This window comes from Coturnix japonica, chromosome W (assembly GCF_054131305.1).
Source record: "Coturnix japonica strain WE chromosome W, WE-NBRP24, whole genome shotgun sequence".
NCBI classification, from domain to species: Eukaryota; Metazoa; Chordata; class Aves; order Galliformes; family Phasianidae; genus Coturnix; species Coturnix japonica.
Genome location: NC_140701.1, coordinates 4,274,537 through 4,295,930, shown reverse-complemented (window position 1 = coordinate 4,295,930; position 21,394 = coordinate 4,274,537). Strand labels below are relative to the sequence as shown.

Genomic DNA, 21,394 nt, shown 5'->3' with positions numbered 1-21,394 from the left:
GGAGTATTAATGGGACCACTGAGGGCCATTAGCAAGCAAGCTTCCCAAGGCACTAGTTAGAGCAGATAATTGTAAACCATGACTCCAGTCAGGTAAAGGCACTGGCATGGTGGCTCTGATGCTAAGAAAATCCTCCTTTGTCTTAAGAAGCAAACAGGACAAGCCCTGATATTCAGACCCTTGGCAGGGAGATCCTGTCTCTCATGTTGGCTCAGGGCCCTTCCTGGGGCAGTGGGATGGAGGTCTGTATGATGTTAAATGAAAGACATGGGGACAGAGATCCCAGGCTCTGCACTGGGTACAATGATAATGTCAAGTTCATGTCCCATGTGTGCCCTGTGTCTCATCACAGGATGTGGGGTGTGAGAAGGGCCCCGTCTAAACAAGCAGTCAATCACAGTGAAACTCTGAACTTCAGATCTCTCAGTTCCAGTGCCCTCCTGTGCACACCCTCCCATCGCTTGATGTCCTTTATGTTCTGCATTGCCCAGAAGTGCACCTAGTGCTCCAGGTGAGGCTGTAGCTGTGCAGAGCAAAGAGGGACAACCCTTTCCCTCACCCAGTTGGCAATAAATTCCCTGATGTGCTCCAGGGGACCGTTAGCTTTCCTGGCTGCCTGGGCACATTGCTGACTCACATTCAATTAGATTTTGACCAGGACCCCCTGTCCTTTTCAGTCAGAGCACTCTCCAGTGTCCCTTATACATTCTGTGTTTATGTCCAGGGTTGCCCCTACTCAGTTGCACAATTAGGCACTTGTTCTTGTTAGACATTATGCACTTGGTGCTTAGTACCAACTGGTACCCACTTTTCAGACTTGTCCACATCTCTCTGCAAGTCCTCTCCACCCTCAGTGGAGGCAGCAGCACCTCCTCATCTGGTCTCATCAGCGAACGTCAACAAAAAGTCTTGCATGCAAGTCATTCGCAAAAACATGACAGAGAAGTGACCCTAAAATGGAGCTCTGGGGAACCCTGATAGTGACCATCTACCAGCCTGTTGGAACCCATTGACTCTAATCCTTTGGGCCTGACCTACCAGCCAACATCTCACCCACCACATTCTGTTTCTGTCTAGCCGTATGCAGGACGTTCTGTCCAGAAGGGTGCTGTGAGAAATAGTCTCAAAAGCTCTACTAAAATTCTGAAGGATAACATCAACTGTCAACCCTTGGTCAACCAATTCACTAACATTGTCATAAAAAGACCTATAGTTAAACAGGACCTTCCCCTCGGGAACTTGTGTTGGCTGTGACCAATGACACAATTGTCCTTCAGGTGATTTTCAATCACTCCCACCATCACTTTCTCCATAATTTTACCAGGCACTGGAGTGAGACTGACAAGTCCATAGTTGCCCCTGTCATCTTTGTTGCTCTTCCTTACAATGAGACAACATTTGCCAGATTCCCGTCAACTGGTATGACCCTAGATTTATTTACATGCCATTGAAATGCGAGCCCAGAGCATACTAAGGTGTCATCATTGTAAGGACATAGATGTGCCAGAGCTTTGCAGTGCCTTGAACTCTAGAGTATGAAACAGATGGAGACATAGATGTGCCAGAGCTTTGCAGTGCCTTGAACTCTAGAGTATGAAACAGATGGAGCATAGAGAAAGACTGGCCTCTTCTGTTGGTTAGCAGAATAACACTACATGATACATGGGGTCTCTGCTCTGCTGGGAGTGTGGATGTGCCTGAAGGCCTTGCTTAGGAATCTGGACAGGCTGGAGAGCTGGGCTGAAGCTAATGGGATGAGGTTCACCAAGACCAAGTGCCACGTCCTGAACTTTGGGACCTGGAATGGACTTCCGAGTGTGGGGGTGGTGGATTCACTGACCCTGGAGGAGTTCAAGGAATGACTGGATGTTGTGTTGAGGGACATGGATTAGTGGGAGCTATTCGTGATAGGTGACCAGCTGGAGTGGATGATCTTTTAGGTCTTTTCCAACCTTGGTGATTCTATGATTCTATGATATCCTGTCCTTGTATGAGTGCCCTCTTTGAGCAAACACTCTCTGGGAGGACTCAGCAGATGTCTGGAATTAGTCACTGACCACTAGAAATCTGGTGTTTAATTCAACAGATTTTAATGTACTGTCATGATGCTGTTGTCTTTCAGGAGCGGTTGGCCATGAGGACCCTGGGACACCACAGGGGAGATGAGTGGGAAGGATAAAAAATGACATCATCTGTTACTGATATGCACTGGGCTCCTCAGATACAGGGAGCTCATAAATGTGGGCAATGTTTTAGATGTGCCAAGGTGCATCTCTTGTGCGCAGCACAGCAAGGCTGGGGCTTCATCAGCAGTTGACATGAGGATAGAAGAGAATGGAGAGAGAGCGTACAGAGTTCACACAGTGTGAGCCTGCTGTGAGCTGACTGCTGGAGCATTGATAACAGACCACAGCATGATAAGTGTCTAGCAGTAGGCAATGGAGCTACTTTTCCTGGAGGGATCACCAATCTGGGACACCCCATAGCTGATCTGGCTGCAGGCACCGCATGATTCTTTACTATGTTAAAAGCCTTCTGCTCCAACTGAGGGCTTCTGTGCTGCAGTGTCAGAGCACAGCCCTGAGGGCTGCGTGTCCCAGCACGGCTGCAGGCTGTGCAGCCGGGGCTGCAGGCGGGTGCCCAGGGCTGTCCTGCAGAGCAGGGTCCCTGCTGTGCCCCAGGGGCTGTGTGCCGGGTATGGGACTCTGCCGCCTGCCAGGCTCAGCACTCAGCCTGCCCGGGGAGCTGCCCAGGGCGCTGCGGGGAGACGTGTGGAGGAAGGAGCCCCCCGGCAGGGCTTGTGCTGCCACAGCTGCTGCCTGGGGCAGGGGATCACAGCTCCACTGCTCAACAGAATGTTTGTGAACGGTCTTGGCAAGAGGAGAGCGAAGGCAGGGATTTTGCAATTATTTTTCTGAGGGAAAGCAGAAAGGACTGGAGGCAGAAATAGAATAGGGGCTGTAAAATTTAAAACACAGCTATGTTACTCACAAGTATTTCTTCAATCAATTGCTTGTTTTGTGAACAGTGACACAGGTTGTGCTTTCAACCTCTCATTTCTGAAAGGAAAGAATCAGTTTGTTGTTATCTGAAGACTTTAATATTGCACTTACCCTGCCAACAGGCATATTTGTCTAAGACATATTGAAGTGCAAAACGGCTGGGGCTGGGGGTCTAAGAGAAGCTGGAGTAAAAATATGTGATGAGTAAAGGGCACCTAACAGGAAAGTATTCAGGAGTCTGGGATATGATTATGAAATGAGAAAAAAGTAAGAGCTCCTTAATCTTCTACTTCTGTAGTGACGGTGAAGCTCACGAAAATAAATTGAAGTTATGGAGTTAAATGAAAATTATCCAAAGGTAAATGAATACATTTCATAGTATAGCAGGAGTAGTGCCTCTGAGAATGGTCTGGACTTGTCATTATCTTCTGTACTCTGAGCAGGACTCCAAGCCCAGGAACAGCAGATGTCCAACAGCAGCTCCATCAGCGAGTTCCTCCTTCTGCCGTTGGCAGACACGCGGCAGCTGCAGCTCCTGCACTTCTGGCTCTTCCTGGGCATCTACCTGGCTGCCCTCCTGGGCAACGGCCTCATCAGCACAGCCGTAGCCTGCGACCGCCGCCTGCACACCCCCATGTACTTCTTCCTCCTCAACCTGGCCCTCCTCGACCTGGGCTGCATCTCCACCACTCTCCCCAAAGCCATGGCCAACGCCCTCTGGGACACCAGGGCCATCTCCTATACAGGATGTGCTGCACAGCTCTTTTTCTTTCTCTTCTTCATCTCAGCAGAGTGTTCCCTTCTCACCATCATGTCCTATGACCGCTATGTTGCCATCTGCAAGCTCCTGCACTACGGGACCTTGATGGACAGCAGAGCTTGTGCCACCATGGCAGCAGCTGCCTGGGGCGCTGGGGTTCTCTATTCCCTGCTGCACACTGCCAGTACGTTTTCACTGCCTCTCTGCCAAGGCAATGTTGTCAACCAGTTTTTCTGTGAAATCCCCCAAATCCTCAAGCTCTCCTGCTCAGAATCCTACCTCAGGGAAGTTGTGTTTATCTTTTTTAGTATCAGTTTAATCTTTGGGTGCTTTGTTTTCATAGTTGTGTCGTATGTGCAGATCTTCATGGCTGTGCTGAGGATGCCCTCTGAGCAGGGACGGCACAAAGCCTTCTCCACGTGCCTCCCTCACCTGGCCGTGGTCTCCCTATTTATCATCACTGGCTTTTATGCCTATCTCAATCCCTACTCTGTCTCCTCTCCATCCATGAACCTGATGGTGGCAGTTATGTACTCAGTGGTACCGCCAGCACTGAACCCTATTATCTACAGCATGAGGAACCAGGAAGTCAAGGATGCAGTGAGGAAAGCGATGTCCATATGTGTTTCAAAAACATTGAACTGCCCATCTTTTCTAATTCATGACAAGTAATGCAGCTTTTTACTGTTGCAAACACTTTGTTTTATTTAGTTTTGATCAATTTTTATAATTGTAATGTATTAAATGTTATCCTTTTTTTTTTTTTTTTTTGCTAAAATATAATTATTGAAATAAATTCCTCTTATCTTGTGCCTTTGTTGTGTAGCTGTGTAGCCCAGAGACACTGTATATAATGAACCAGGCTCTCTGTGAACCTTAACAGAATAAAGGACGTGCAGTGACTTTGTCTGTCCTCCTTCTTGTGAGACATTTATGGAGGTCTTGGGGTTGGATGTGCTCAGAAACCCACAGTCCAGCAGGAAGCAAATAGCTATTCATCAAACTGTGCAGTGACTTCAGCCTGCAACAGCTGACGGGCCATCCCTGGTCTCCTGGCTGGGGTCTGTGTTTTCAGGCTCACATCTGTCAGTGCCTCTGACAGGCCAGCAGCAGCAGCTGATTTGCACGTTGGTTGTCACGTCCCCTCTTCATCATTCCCTGTGAGACCCTGCACAGGACAAGTTCTTGGATATGGGTTATCACGTCAGAAGTTTCCAAGCTTCATAGAATCATAGGATCATAGAACTACCCAGGTTGGAAAAGACCTTGAATATCATCAATTCCAACCGCAGCCTAACCATAGTACACTAACTCTAACAACCCTCTGCTAAATCATATCTCTGAGAAGCACATCCAAAAAACTCTTGAACACATCCAGAGACGATGACTCAACCATCACCCTAGGGAGCCTATTCCTGTGTTTAACTACCCTTTCTGTAAAAAGGTGTTTTATAACGTCCAGGCTGAACTTATCCTGGCACAACTTCAGGCCATTTCCCCTCATCCTGTCACTTGTCACCAGTGAGAAGAGAATTGCCCCACTCTCACTGTAAGCCCCCATCAGATCCCTCAGCCTCTCCTCATAGGGTTGATTTTCCAAGCCCTTCACAAGCCTCTTTGCCCTTCTCTGGACCTGCTCCAGTACCTCCATGACTTTATTTTTCTGAGCTGTTCAGAAATGAACACAGTACTCGAGGTGTAACCTCACCAATGCCGAGTACAGGGGTAGGATGACTTCCCTAGTCCTGCTCACCCCACCATTCCTGATCCAAGCCAGGATGCCATTGGCCCTCTTGGCCACTTGGGCACACTGCTGGCTCATATTCAGCCAACTGTCCATCAGCACACCAAGGTCCCTTTCCATCAGGTAGCTTTCCAGCCACACCTCCCCAAGTCTATATGGTTGCCTGTGGTTGTTGTGACCAAAATGCAGGACCCAACAACTGGTCCCATTGAAGCGCACGCCATTAATCTTGACCCATAGATCCAGCCTATCCAGGTCCCTCTGTAATGCCCTTCTCCCCTCAGGCAAATCAACACTCCCTTCCAACTTGGTATCCTCTACAAACTTACTGAGGGTGCACACAATCCCCTCATCCAGATCATCAGTGAAGAAATATAGAAGATACACAAAATAGCTTCCAAAACCCAAAGATGAACTCAGAGCTGAATATGTACAAAACTTAATTTTGTCAGCTGCAAATTTTATCATGATATAAACCAAGGTCAAACAGCATAGCAAAATAAATACCCTAATCCAGAATCCAAAGTTGACAAATAATGCAGCAGGGAAAGGAAGCAGCAAGCAAGGAGCTGTGCACTGAAGCTTTATGAGAAGGCTCAGCAAGCTCCACAAATAAGGGAACAATCAGCATCATTGCCAGCAGTTCTCCAGCTCCCACGAAGCCCTGTGTTATCTCACTCTGAATAGATGTGCTGTTATCTCAACCCTTGGAGACTCACATCAGGCACCAAAATGACGGTGGTGGTTGAACCCAGCAGGCGGGTCAGCTGCACACAGTGCTCTGTGCACTGCCCCATTCCCAGTGCGATGGGGAGGAGAACTGGGAAAAAAAGTACAACTTGTGGGTTGTAACAAAGCAATTTACTAAGAGAGATAAAAGGAGAGGAGTAATAGTTATCACTGTATATCTGTTGATATGGAATTGTATGTAACAATTGATGCACAAGCACTTGCTCAGCACCACCAGACTGATGCCCAGCTGGACCCTGGGCAGTCAAGAGAGTGAGATGAACTCCCAACACTTTCAACACTCCTTCTGCTTGCTGTCAGATGGTACGCAACATCCCTTCAGCCACTTTCAGTCAGATGTCCTCACTGTTCCCTCCCACTTCCTTGAGCCCTCCACTGACCATGGCCTTGGCTCTGTACAACACTGCTTAGCAGCAGCTGTAAACACCACAGTGTTATCAACGTTTTTTTTCACCTAGAACCAAAACACTGCACCATAGCAGGCAGTCTGAAGAATAAAATTCCATCCCAGCTGTAACTCATATTCCTGCTTTTCCTCCTCCTCTTGTTCTTCCTGATCAGGAAGCAAGGAACACAATCTGCTGTTCTCCTCTTTGTGCCCTTTCCATCAGTTCTCAGCTGGCTCCTCTGCCATCCCCAGGCAGAGCTCAGTGCACTCTCACAGACGGCAGCAGCCATTTCTAATTGTCCTTGGCCATCCGTCATAAAGAATCGGTATCTGCTCTGCTACAGTTCAGAGGTGAGAACCATCCCACCATGTCCCTGAGAGACAAACAAGACCCTAGGCCTGAAAAGGCACAGAGATTTGGAGTTTGCTGAGTGAATGTTTGTGGTCTTCTCATTAGTGTAAAGACTCTTCAGAAAGCATCCCCTTCCAGAAGCATGTTTTGATTTAGCCTGGCTGGGCCTTGCATCTACACCATGGTACTGATGTTCAGGGCCTTGCTCAGAAGCAGCAGCCTGCATGAAAGGAAATGCTCTGTGGTTTTCTCTTGAGTTGTCCCGTTTATTTCCCATGCTACCCGCACTGGTCTACAGGCACTTTAGGGCAGCAGTAGGTCGGGGTTACCCCCAGAGGGTACACAGTAAGATTTAGGACGAGGTATTGGCAATAAGACCTTCTCTGAGGAATCCTCCCACAGTCCTATGGAACAACTCAGAGGCTTTCCCTGCAATCTCCAACAGCAACAACATCCCTCAGCCCTTCTCTGTCACATCCAATTCCCCTCCCTTCCCACTTCGGACCTGGCTTAAAGCCCTTTAATCAATCAGTGCAGGAGCATTTCAGATGGGGTCATGGAGGAGGCAGACTGCCATTCTTGGGGTGGCCATTTTCCCAGGAGGGCATGGTGGGAGGGCTTTGTCCCATCTGGTTCCACCAACACTTGCATCCACCCAGCAGAAGGCTGTGCCCTCTGTGTCCCACTTGAACTCTGCATGGAGCTTACAGTTGGCAGTGACATGGCTGAGAAGCTCTGGGCATGGATTAAGGGATAGGGAAGTAAGGTACCTTCCTAACTTCCTCCCTGCATGCCTTAGCAACTTCTTTGTAATCTCCCCAAGTATCCTGTCCCTTCTTCCAGAGGGCGTAGATTCTCTTTTTCTTCCTGAGTCTCAATAGTTTTTCCCAGTTCATCTGCACTGGACTTCTTCCCGTATGGCTCACCTTATGGCATTCAGGGACAGCCTGATCTCGTGCCTTTAAGATTTCCATCTTGAGGAGTGTCCAGGCTTCCTGGACCCCTTTACCCATAAGGAGCGACTCCCAAGGGACCTGTGCTACAAGTGTCCTGAACAGGTCAAAGTCCGCCCTCTAGAAGTTCAGGATAGTAGTTTTGCTAGTCACCCTTCTGACATCTCCAAGAATAGAGAATTCTACCATTTCATGGCCACTCTGCCCAAGACAGTCCCCAGCCTTCTCAACTCCTACCAGTCCTTCACTGTTAGTGAAGAGCAGGTCTAGCAAGGAACCACCCCTGGTAGGACTTCATACCAGCTGCGTAAGGAAGCTGTCTTGCATGCAATCTATAAACCTCTTGGACTGATTCCTCTGCTATTTATTATATTCCCAGCATATATCAGAGAAGTTGTAGTCTCCCAAGAAAAAGAGTGCTGGCAATCTTGCGACTTCAGTAAGCTGCTCATAGAATGCCTCACCCATCAATTAGGCGGTCTATAAGAAACCTTTAGCAAGATGTCACACTTACAGGCCTTTCCTCTGATCCTTACAAACATGCACTTCATTCTGAAGCCCAAGTTCTTCAACATCAAAACTCTCTTTAATATAAAGGGCCACACCACCACCCTTCCTTCCTCCTCTATCCCTTCTGAAGAGCTTGTAACCATCCATCACAGCACTCCAGTAATGGCAGTGGTCCCACCATGGGTCGGTAATAGCAACTAGGTTATGGTTTGTCAGATGCACAGTTGCTTCCAGCTCCTCCTGCTTGTTGACCAAGCTCCTTGTGTTGGTGTAGACACTTCAGCTGAGGCATCTGCCTCTCTCCCAGCTCAAGCAGCATTCCCCTAGGCTCATCTCTGGTGAGCTCTGTTTTGTCCCCTCTCTCATCGTAGCTAGTTTAAAGCTCTTTCGATAAGCCCCACTACCTTCTGTGCTAGGATTTGTTTCCCCCTTTGAGACAGTTGGGTTCCTTTCATGGATAATAGACCACAGGCCAAGTAAACTGTCCTGTGATCAAAGAAACCAAAATTTCTGGCTCAATACCAGTCTCTGAGACAACTGTTCATTGCTTTGCTTTCCAAGCCTGCTCCGTGTCCCTCACTGCCCCTGAAGGTACAGAACAAAAAATCACTTGATCTCACACTCTGTGAACTAAATGGCCTAAATTCCTGAAATCTCTTTTCATAGTTTGTAGTCTTATCTAAGAAATTTCATCACTGCCCACCTAAACTATGAGTAGTGGAAAATAATCAGTGGACCTAACCAGCACTGGGAGTTTCCTCATTATGTCCCTGACCTGAAGCCAAGAAGGCAGCAGACTTCCTGACAACTCGGGTCCAATCTGCAAATGGGGCCCTCTATTCCTCTGAGAAGGGAGTCATTCACCACGGCCACCCTTCTTTCTTTCATGGCAGAGGAAGTCACAAGGCTTGGTAGTGACTGCCTTGCATTAGGCTCCCTCCTAGGCAGATCCTCCATTGCCTCCCCATTCTTATCTCCTTCAGATTTCAGAGTGTCAAACCTGTTGCTTAGATGGATCAGGGGTTGAGGGCTAGGCAGGCATGGGGGGGCTCCTGTGATGTTGAGTTGGGACTCTCTTCCAACCCTCCTCATCAGTCAGGTCTGTCCGACTGTGACAGGGCAGGGAGTCAACCACTTTTCTGGGGGTATCTGCCTGGCAGCCTTCCCTCGGGGATGCCAGCAAGTCACTCCACCAGCCCATCTCCCGATCACACACCCTGATGGTAAATTGTGAGTAAAACCTTGAGTAAAGTGAGAGTTCACCTAGACAAAAGTATGAGTAGAAACCTGGATTGACGTGAGGGTAAACCCAGAGTAAACCCAGGATCCCATCCATCGGGCATGCACAGCCTCTGAGGGGAACATTTTCCAGTGTTGCTGTGTAAAAAAATAGGTTCCTCACATCTAACCTATGTCTCCCCTTTTTAATTTAAATCCGTTTCCATTTGTCCTGTTATCAACAGACCATCCCATCCTTATTCTAGCGTTAGGCATCTCATCCTCAGATGGAAACCCTGGGGCTGAATTGGGATCAGTTTTTCAAAGAACCACGGGGGCTGCAAGTTCACCTAGCTGAGTTCAGATGTGCACAGTGAGGTGTCTGTGTGTGAGTCCCTCATCTGAATCCTTGGTTTTTATTCCACAGGGACTGCACTGCTCGTACACAGTCTCTCAGTGATGCCCAAGGTGCCTTGGGTGATCCTAGTTTTGTGCTAGTGCTTGTAAACTGTGACGGAAAATCTATGAGATAGACACCTCCTTCTGGAGCATCAGCTGAGGGCCAGAATGGAGGTATTCTTGGCCATCCTAAATACCACCTCAGCCACGTGCTTAGGGCACCCAGTGTGTCTTTTGCACCTGTCCCCATGGAGTATGTAGTGATATTCAGCTTATCAAAAGGATGAGCTCAGAACAGAAGAGGCAGATCTTCCTCTCTGCTCCATCTGTGGCATAGTCTGGATTTCAAGGCATTGCAAAGATACGGCACATCTACATTCTTGCACTGATGACACTTCAGCATGCTCTGGGCTCGCATTTCAATGGCATCTAATAAATCTAGGGTCATACCAGTTATCAGGAAGCTGGCAAATGTTGTCACATCGTAAGGAAGAGCAAGAAAGATTACAAGGGGAACTATGGACCTCTCAGTCTCACTACAGTGCTTGGTAAAATTACGGAGAAAATGATGGTGGGAGTTATGGAAAAACACCTGAAGGACAATTCTGTGATTGGTCACAGACAACACAGTATTCCGAGGGGATGGTCCTATTTAATTTCAAGTCTTTTTATGACACCTTTATCCATTGAGCTGAACAAGGGAAGGCAGTTGATGCAATCCTTGAGGATTTCAGTAGAGCTTTTGATACTATTTCTTCAGCACCCTTCAGGACAGAAATTCCTGCATACAGCTAGACAGAAACAGAACATGGTGTGTTGTAATACAAGAAGAATTTTACAGAGCAGCAGCCATGGATTGAGATAAGGAGTTCACAGAGCAGCAGCTGCAGAGCAGGATAAACAGCATGAGAACCAAGGACATCTCTAGGAAAAGAATGAATGGCTCGTGGCTTTGAAGGGGGGTTATAGGGTTGTTATTGCAGTAGCTTTCCTCCAATTAGCGTGTGTGATTTTTGGACACCCTTGTCTGTCTCCTTTAAAATCATGGCTTTTCGGGCAATAAATTGATGCAGCTATATGTAACTATATTGGTGTTTGTCTGTTTGTCCCAGCACGCTGACATTTTGCCTTTCAGGTTCACCAGCAGTGGTGGGTGAGCAGTTGGCCAGTAGTTCTGTCCCAAAGGATTATAGTCAGTGGGTTCCATCAGGCTGGTAGATGGTCACTTCCAGAGTTCCCCAGGGTTCCATTTTAGGGCCACTTTCCTTTCATGTTTATGCAGATGACTTGAATGCAGGACTAGAAGACGTTCTGAGCAAGTTTGCTGGTGAGACCAGATGAGGAGGTGCTGTTGCCTTGACTGAGGGTGGAGAGGACTTGCAGAGAGATGTGGACAAGTCAGAGAAGTGGGTACCAGTTGGTACTAAGCACCAAGTGCATAAAGTATAACAAGAACAAGTGCCTGATTGTGCACCTGGGTATGGGCAACACTGGACATAAACACTGTCTGTATATTGGACACATGAGAGACGTCTGACTGAAAAGGATTGGGGGTCCTGCTCAACATAAAATTTTAAGTGAGTCAGCAGTGTGCCCAGCCAGCCAAGAAGGCCAACAGTCCCCTAAAGTGCATCAAGCCTTTATCAAGCATTTATTGCCAGCTGGGTGAGGGAAAGGGTCGTCCCTGTCTGCTCTGCATTGCTATAGCATCACCAGGAGCTCTGGGTGCACTTCTGGGCACCGCAGAACATAAAGGACATAAAACTATGGGAGAGTGTGCACAGGAGGACACTGGAACTCAGAGATCTGAAGTTCAGAGTTTCACTGGGATTGACTGCTTGTTCAGACTGGGCCCTTCTCACATCCCACATCCTGCAATGAGACACAGGGCACATGTGGGATAGGAACTTAACAGCATCCTTGCACCACATGCAGAGCCTGGGATCTTCCGTTCCTATGTCTTTCACTTAACATCATATAGACCTCCAACCCATTGTCCCAGGAAATACCCGGAGCCAACATGAGAGACAGGATCTCCCTATTTCTGGTCTTGCAATCGGGGCTTGACCTGTCTGCTTCGTAAGGCAAAGGAGATGTTTCTTAGCATGCCAGTGCCTTTGCCTGCCTGTAGTCATGGCTTCCAGTTATCTTCTCTAACTAGTCTGTTGGGAAGCTTACTTGGTAATGGCCCTCAGTGGGCCCATTAATACTCCAAGAAACTTCACTGTTACTTCTGACTTTGTCTTCTTGAGCACTTTGTGCAAACTTCTCTCTGCACTGGAGGTTGATGGACTCAGCACCAAATGCTCACTGGGGCCCATTATAACCTAAAGAGCCTCTTGTGCCTTGTACCTTCCTGTTCTCTTCTTCAGGTTTTCAGAATGTGTTCAGCAAAATGGAGAGAGCTTAAAGAGCAAGAATCCAAAATGCATTTATTGTCTATTTATTTATAGTTTGTTTTAAAGAAGAAGTTAAAGAAGCACTTTGCAACTGATGTCAATCCAGGATGTCCCAATGAGTTCTGTACTGTTACTGTGTTGACAAAGTTCCTCCTCAACCTCCCCATCCCACTCCTACTCACACTGGCCCCATGGGACTTGCATCACTTTTCCTCACATCACTCTTCTCCTCTACCGTCACCCGCTCAGTGTTAAACCTCCTTTGTACCAACTCCCACTGGCTTTCCACAGAGAACCAGCTGCACACAGAAAAAGAAAGAATTCTCTTTATTTACGGCCAACAAACAGAAGGAAAGGTGATGTAATTGAATGAACAGTAAAACACAGTGATCAACTGCATGCCATGTCCAAGCAGCTTCTATTGAGGTTTATTTTTCATAGGGAATATTTGCACAAGAAATGAGTTAGAAACAGATAGGATGGGATAGATAGAATCACGGTGAAGGATTTGACAACAGACTTTTGAGGAATGGAGCAAATTTCAGTAATCTCCCTTGGATAGATCAGCCAGGGAGTTGGGAGGTATCAACTTAGAATTGAATGGGACTCGTGAGTATTTCACACACTGAGACGGATTAACACTTTCTTCTTGATTTCTATCTTTGTCTTCAACTCTTTTTTTCACTTTTACTGACATTAATGAACATCTTTCAGAATTCATGCTTTCTTTAAAGCATGAAAAAATGAAAGAGAGAAAGAGAAAAAAAAAGAAATAGAAATAGAAAAAGGAAAAAAAAAAGCATATGGAAAGGGAAAAGGAAAAAGAAAAGGAAAAGAAAAAGGAAAAAGAAAAGGAAAAGGAAAAGGAAAAGGAAAAGGAAAAGGAGAAGAAAACGACATAGAAAAAGAAAAAGTAAGAGAAAAAGATAGGAAGGGATAGATAGAATCACAGTGAAGGAGTTGACAACACAGTCCATCAGTCTTTGGCGAGATGGAGAAAATTTTAGTCATCCCCCTAAAAGTCACAAATCAGACAGATAATTGGGAGGTATCTGACTGAACAAAGAGCAAGGGATGGGGAAATCTGGCAGGCTGTGGCAGGAGCATGTGTCTAAATGGCCTGCTGTAAACATGCCTTTAACCATGACCATTTATTTAGGAGAGCTGGAGACACCTGGAGGATGAGGGATCAAATAGGCAGCAGGGAAGAGCAGCGGTGGGCGCCAGGATTTAGTCACAGGGCAATGATGGCACTGTGTCATGGTTTTGTAATTTTGTAATTTTGCTATCAGTATTCCACATCATAACATAATGTCAAGTATGGATACTTCTGTTGAATGTGCAGTCCACAGAAGAAGACTACATATCCCAGAGAACAACAGGAGTAACAATAAGTCACGGGACCAGGACGCTGTATAATCTCGTTCCCAGGCTGGAGTGCCCTCCTTCTTCTCTCGAACTTCTCGGAGAGTGGGAAGCGTTCCAGCCGTGTCGCCTAGAGTTCACAGTAGGCCTCTCGGTTTTCGGGGACTCTCTCTCTCTCTCTGTTTGTTCGATTTGTTAGCCTTAATTATATTATATTGTGTTATCTTGTATTTCGATATCATATTTAGTAAAATAAGTTTTTCCTCCTTAGATTGTCACTGTTTTATCCCACTCCCCTTTTCCCCCTCCTTTCCGGGCCCCGGGGGGGGGGGGGCCGTGGGGTGGCTTCCCCTGTCACGGGCATAGGTAAATCTAAGTAACCCGTGACACACTGGCATTGCTATCTGTGTCTCTGTACCTGAAAGCATCTGAATTAAAGGAAAAAAAAAAAAAAAAAAAAAAAAGACACAAAATCCCTACAAAGACTCATATTTACAACTAAAAATGGAACAAGACTCATGAGAATTTCTCATGTTGAAAAGGGTTAACACATTTTCATCGATTTCTATCTTTGTCTTCAATTCTTTGTTTCAGTTTTATTGACATATATGTTCATCTTTTAAGCTTACAGCCTCAAAATAATAAATAAATAAATAAATAAATAAATAAATAAATAAATAAATAAATAAATAGAGATCCATTTGTCTTTTGCACGTGGCCTGATGCCCCTTTCACCTTCACAATTCCCACCAGACCTTCCATGCTGGAGAGTATGAGATCCAGCAGAGCACCTCTCTTCTTTGGTTCCTCTATGGCTTGGTCAAGAAGCTGCCATCTGTGCTCTCCATGGATCTGCTGGATGCCACATGCCCTGCTGTGCTGTCCCTGCAGCACTTACTGGAGTGCAAAATGCTCCCAAAGGTGACAATGGCCAGACAACATGAGACTCCCATCTGTCTGCAGAGGGCACTTTCCACTTGCTCTCCCTGATCAGGAAGCCAGGAACAGACACTATTGATCTCCTCTGTTGGCCATTTCCATTAGCTCTGACCTGGCTGCTCTGCCATCCCCAGGCAGAGCTCAGTGCACTCTCACAGAGGGCAGTCGCTCTTCCTTGTCTTCTCGCCCATCTATCCTAAAGTCTCTGTGTCCCCTTTGTGCTACAGTGCAGTTGTGGATGCCATTCAACTGTGTCCCATGGTCCAAACAGGAGCTCAGGACTGCAGCTCTACCAAGATTTCTAGCTTCTTGTGCGTTGGTGTTTGCATTAGTGCAAAAATACAGGAGCAAACATCCTCACTGGAAAGCATCACTGGACATAGCCGGACTGGAGAGCTCATCTATGGTATCAGTGTGCAGAAGGTGGCACACAGGCATTAGACCTATCGTGGGTCTTGGAGCTGTCGTAGCAGCACGGACACACCATGGGCATGGCTTTGCTGAAAGCCCTGTGCTGCACTTGTAGCTGCATGTGAATTCACCAGACAGCCGGTGCTATCTCCTCTCTGGCCCTCAGTTCATGCCCAGGAAGGAGCTGTCTATCTCAGGGATTTCCCACATGGTTTATAAGCACTGGCACACATCAGGAGCAGCCCAGCATCAGTCTTAAGGAGTCTGTGAGCCTGAGATGCTCAACCAATGAGAGCCATGAGAGCATCACCTGCATTGGGTTTAGGGCATAGAACAGAATTGATTTCACTGACTGGTGTGCAGTTTCTCCCTTGCAAACAGGGGATGTGTGCACAGTATTGCAATAATGAATAAGCACTGCTGCTATCGCTGCCATCTTTGCCTAACTAGAAATCTTTGACTTTGAGAGTTTCTCACACAAGGAGAGAAGGTAAGAAAATAAAGAGGCACAGAAAACTAAGGGAAACTGCTCTTCTTTATCTTATCTATAAAAATTGATACAACTGATGCTGTCGTGATTTTTTTAAATTATTTTTAATTTTTACCCAATGTCGGTTAGATTGTTTTAAAATATCCACACACCAAAATCTGACTACCAAGCAAATTTAATGAAAATGAAATGAAGGTGAGTTAGCGGAAAGCACAAGGCCATATTATATTAGGCTCTAGCAAATTTACAGGCAGTCACTGCACAAAGAGGTAGATCTGAGTTGCACATTATATGATTCCCACAAAGATTAAGGAAATCTGAAGCTTTCAATATATTTTTTTTATGCTTTTTTCATTTCATTTTTTAAACACCTGACCCAGACCCCAACCCTCATAGGAGCTGTAGAGATAACAGCATTAACCCGCAATGTAACTCTAATCCTAACCCTTACCCTGATTCTAAAATCGTCTCTAACTCCAAATGTAACAACAAAAATGATGCTAGAAGTTTGTAGCAAAAGGAACCTTAACCCTGATCAGAATCCAAAAAACAATCATTAAGGTAACAATAATCTTTACCTTAAAAGTAATGTTAATCAGACCCCAGATGATACCTGCGTCCAATCAGAAGCATGCTTTGTATTATTTAAGAGTTGTATTTTTTCAATGAACTCTCTCTATTATCACGTTTATAAAGTAACAGAGTCTGTTCTTTTCATCCTGACACTGTGCCTTACTCCAGACATCCCCTGGAAATGACCCAGATAGGGCACCATCAAAGTAATGCTAATAGTAATGTGAATCCTAAGGGTATCTCTAGCCTCAGTGTTAATGGGACGCTAACAACAATCCCAACAGCCTTAAACATTCTGGTGGTGTGAAAGAGGTGCTGCCTTGCTCATGCTGGGCAGTCCCATTGCCTGTTAAATGCAGGCGGCAGCGTAGAAACATGATGCCCGTGGTCAGAATGCCCTGTGGCAGATCCTGGCACCGGAGAACTGACCGGAGAACCATGAGAGAACTGACAACAAATCACTCGACATCAGAACCGACCCAGTGGTTATTTACAAGCCTTGGGTGACCCAGACAGGATCTCAGAGTGGTGAATGTAGGTACAGAAGTTGTTACTACTCTGTTTTCTGCTAAAAGCTGCTCAGCTGCTTTGCGTTTCAGACCATCCCTGGCTTCACCGTGTGCATCTGTCCAATTGATACCAGGTGTTTTTTCATCTCGGAAGTTGAGGTGGGCGGGGGGGAGGGGAAATGGACATCAATTCAATTACTCATTTATTTATTGACAGACATTCACATTTGCTACGTTTGGAGAAGTTTTTATTTGTTTGCTGTGGTTTGTTTTTTTCTTTTTTTCTTTTTTTTTTCCCCCTTCCCTCCTCTTCCATCTTTGTGTTCTTCCCCTATAATTAAAAGAGAACGGATCCCCAGGGATCCCGCAGACGTTCTTTCCGTGGTCTCTGCTGCCACCTGCTGGTCAATACACGGAACTGCCACTGTTGGGCGTTTGGTGCCGCAGGAAGCACAACGCAGATCTGAGTTCTGACCGGTCTACGCAGCAAATCCGCCAATCTTTATTGTGATAAGCCCTCCACATGGCATTGCGCATGCACTCGAACACGCAGCAGGCATAGATTTCTCCTAACTCCTTGAGGAGCAGGCAAGCAGAACAACTGAGCGCACCACTGCTTGTGATTGGGCCACCCCCATCATAGAGATGTGTGTTAGATCTTTTACCCACCCCTGGACTGGCCTTGTTGTTTAACGATAACCTCTGAAATCTGAGTTACTGGTTCTACCACCTGTAGTGTAGAATAGGTAGCCAATAAATGCTTTTCAACTGTGATGTATCTTTATTCTGCTCCATGCCAAACCTGTGACCAAAACCTCATAGGGGTTCACAAAGAACTCTGGCTCTGCCAGAGCCCCCATCCAGACCCTTCTTGAGTTACATTCACATCTAGTTTGCCTGAAAAGGTTGGACTGAAAATACTCAGTGCTTGGGCCTGTTTAACAGATATTTTTTCCTGATTATGCTGTCCATCGATCTTTTTAAACTGAACTCCTGCTCTAATCTGGTCTTTAAACATTTGTTGTCTCAAGACCCTAATGGGTCCAGACTGGATTACCTTAGGGGCTGGACACCTAAGTCATGACAGCAGATGGTTCTCTGACCTTTCCACCACCATTCAGAGACTGCATCTGGCCGTAGGCACTCTTGTCTCCCCACCAATTGGGCAGCCTGTTGTATTACAGCACCTGAGGGCCACTGGGGGGTTCAGTATGGATAACATAGACCCATCCTAATGTAAAGGTGATGGCTGTAGGATGAGATCCCTCGTTCCTGATGAAAAATTTATTGACGGGGCTCTCAAAATCATCTTCATAGATTGCCTCTTTCATGCCTAATTCTCTAATATAATTTTGTTAGTCCTCCATAGAGGACCACAGGCTGATATTTAATGCTATGTCATTCTTATTTGGCCATGTCATATGACACACATATATCCTCATTATGTTGGAGAGAGCATACAGTCTTTGCCTGAGGGCAGGGTGAGTAGTAATGGATGTCAGTTTTGAAATTTCCAGTCCATTCACCACAGCACTTTCTGCCTCCATGTCTCATAACCAGAGCAGCTATGCTGGCATGCTCTCTTGGTTTCTGTCTAAACCACTGTACTATATCCATCAGTTCAGCTGCTGTATTATGGGCAGCAGGGTTTGGGGGGTTGGACACTGGTCAGGGCACTCCCACCAGCCTATCCTGCATTTATTTATTTTTTTTTTCATTTTTGGGTTACAATCAGTCAGATCTCAAATAGATCTAGTCCAAATGGAACCTCAAAATCTGACCTTTTAGTGCCTTCATTTACAGAGTCCATTTTATACAGATTCCCTTGTACAGGGCCCCCATGGTCCTCCAGACAGTTGTTCCTGATCTTCCATAGGAGAATGATTGAATTAGGTTTTTTCCCATCAAAACTGCCACCTGTCTTTCCAGTTTTTCAACACTATCATTCAATAGCTGATTTGCATCAGCCTGAGCCTCTTCAATTATGTTCAGACAGTTCAAGGCCATCAGCAGTGGCCATGCCACCATGAACGCAGCTAACTGTCATTCTCAAGTTGTAAGTATGTCTTTGCTAAGACCATGGAAATACTCAGTCAGGTGGACCAGGGACTCATGGACCCTCCCTCCGTCCCACACAGGGCCCCATTTTTCAGTGACAGAAGCAGTGCTGCATTTTGAGAATCCTAGGAATCCCAGGACATGCCCTGACGAAAGGTCATTCAAAGCAGTAGTCTTTCCCCATCCAAACCACCCCATGATATTCACAGAATCACAGAATTGTAGGGGTTGGAAGGGACCTCCAGAGACCACTGAGTCCAGTCCCCCTGCCAAAGCAGGTTCCCTACACCACGTCGCACAGCTCGGCATCCAGGCAGGTCTTGAATACCTCCAGAGAAGGAGATTCCACAACCACCCTGGGCAGCCTGTTCCAGTGCTCTGTCACTCTCACCATAAAGAAGTTATTGCACACATTAGTGCAGAATTTTCTATGGTCCAGTTTCTGTCTGTTTCCCCTTGTCCCGTCTCCACACACTGCTGAAAAGAGTCTCGCCTCACCTCTTTGCCCCCCACACCTCAAATATTTATAGACCTGGATCAAGTCCCCTCTCAGCCTTCTTTTCTCAAGGCTAAACAGACCCAGTTCCCTAAGTCTCTTCTCATAGGGGAGATGCTCCAGGCCCTTCACCATCTTAGTGGCCCTCCACTGGACTCTTTCCAAGAGATCCCTGTCTTTTTTGTACTGGGGAGCCCAGAACTGGACACAATATTCCAGATGAGGCCTCACCAGGGCAGAGTAGAGGGGGAGGATCACCTCCTTCGACCTGCTGGACACGCTCTTTTTAATACACCCCAGTATGCCATTGGCCTTTTTGGCTACAAGGGCACACTGATGGCTCATGGCCAATGCGTCGTCCACCAGGACGCCCAGGTCCCTCTCGACCCACTTCACTGTCCACTCATCTATCCCATACTTCCTCAACTTTGGTATAAGTATGTCATGGGAGACTGTATCAGTTATAGAGGTTATAGAGTTCAATTCCTGTAGTCAATTTGGCGGCCCAGGTGGGACCAGCTCTGTTCGCTGCAGGACCAGCTGAGAGGGAGACACTTTTGGCGCACCCTGAGATTTCTCTGAAGGACTCCCATCTTCACCTGATCACTGCAGGGACAGACAAGGACCACCCATAGGTGGACCAGGTATGTGTATGGTAAGTGGAGCCCATATGTCTTGAGGGAACATCCTACACAGTTTACAGCCATACGTGCTGCTCCCAGGGAGGTGAGCTCATGGCTTTGGTTGCCAGCTGGGGTAGGAAGACTCCTTGGGTGAGTTCCTATGAAAGGGAACTGTATGTCATATGAATGGAAACAAGAACAAATACTCTCTCCCAGGTGGTTGGCAATAGGAGGGACCTAGGTTGGTCTCTCCTACGGGTATGGGATATAGTGGATAGCCTGTCAAATGGTAGCCTGGGTTCTCCAAGGTGTAATCATGGGGCTTATAGGTTGTATGTTCAATATTATCATCTGCTTTAAGTGTTTGGTACCGTGTGTCAAGACGACTCTGGGAAAAACATTAACGTATGCAACTGGTCGACCAGAGTATGAGTGTTATTAAGATTCCAGCTAGAAAACGTTGTCAGCATTGTGTAGTATGAATAAACCATGGTTTTTGTTCTAAATGTCAGAGTGAGTGTGGTGTGAGTGAGACACAGAACAGCTGCAGGGTGAGTGCCGAGTCCCGATCCATGTTTCCTTCCTCCTGTGAGGGAAATGGCCAGACACGGACAAAGTGAAAGACTGTGTTGTCTGTCCACTCATAAGTACTTTCTGCTTGTATGTAAGAAGACGGGAGTTTGTACTCTGTAGATTAGTAAGATTGTCCTGAGGAGAGGTGTACATTCCACCCGACCAATGAGTGTCAACCCATTTATGTAATACTATGTACTGCTTGCGAGGAAGTGTGTGAGGGAGGTGGTTCAATCAGTGCTGGTTCTGTGGCACAGTGTTTATAACTGAAGAATACAGACTGTGTTAAGGGAGTTTATGTGAACTGAAGAACTGTACTGTTTGACGAACTGTTTTGATGGTATAAGAAAGTGTAATTGTTAATGATATATGGAAGTGTACTTGAGGGAATGTGGAAGTGTATCTGAGCATAGAAATAGAAAAAGCATTTACAGAGGAAAAAGGATTAAAGTGAGTTTACTTGAACTGACATGAGAGCAACACCCTGCACCGCTGCCCTGTGAGCTGAGCAGAGCAGAGCAGAGACACAGTCCCCGTGTATCAGGTAGTGTTATCCTGCTTACCAAATGAATGAATTCACTACAGAAGAGGCAAATCTTCCCCTCTGCTCCATTTGTGGCATACTCTGGAGTTCAAGGCATTGCAATGCTATGGCACATCTACTTTCTTTCAATGATGACACTTTAGTGTGCTCTGGGCTCTCATTTCAATTGCATCTAAAGAAGTCTAGGGTTATGCCAGCTGACAGGAAGCTGGCAAATGGTGTCTCGTTGTAAGGAAGAGCAAGAAAAATGACATGGGCAATTATGGACCTGTCAGTCCAGAGCCTGGTAAAATTATGGAGAAAATGATGGTGGGAGTTATGGAAAAACAGCTGAAGGA

The 21,394-nt window shown here is 46.4% G+C and overlaps 1 protein-coding gene across 1 annotated transcript; it reads left to right on the top strand.

Moving 5' to 3' along the window:
• The first annotated feature begins 3,450 nt into the window (after positions 1–3,450).
• On the top strand, positions 3,451–4,434 carry LOC146754301 (olfactory receptor 14J1-like). The gene has a single exon (XM_085527510.1). It carries the CDS (start codon positions 3,469–3,471, stop codon positions 4,432–4,434), a length of 966 nt encoding a protein of 321 aa, XP_085383636.1. The 5' UTR covers positions 3,451–3,468.
• Positions 4,435–21,394: the final 16,960 nt, after the last annotated feature.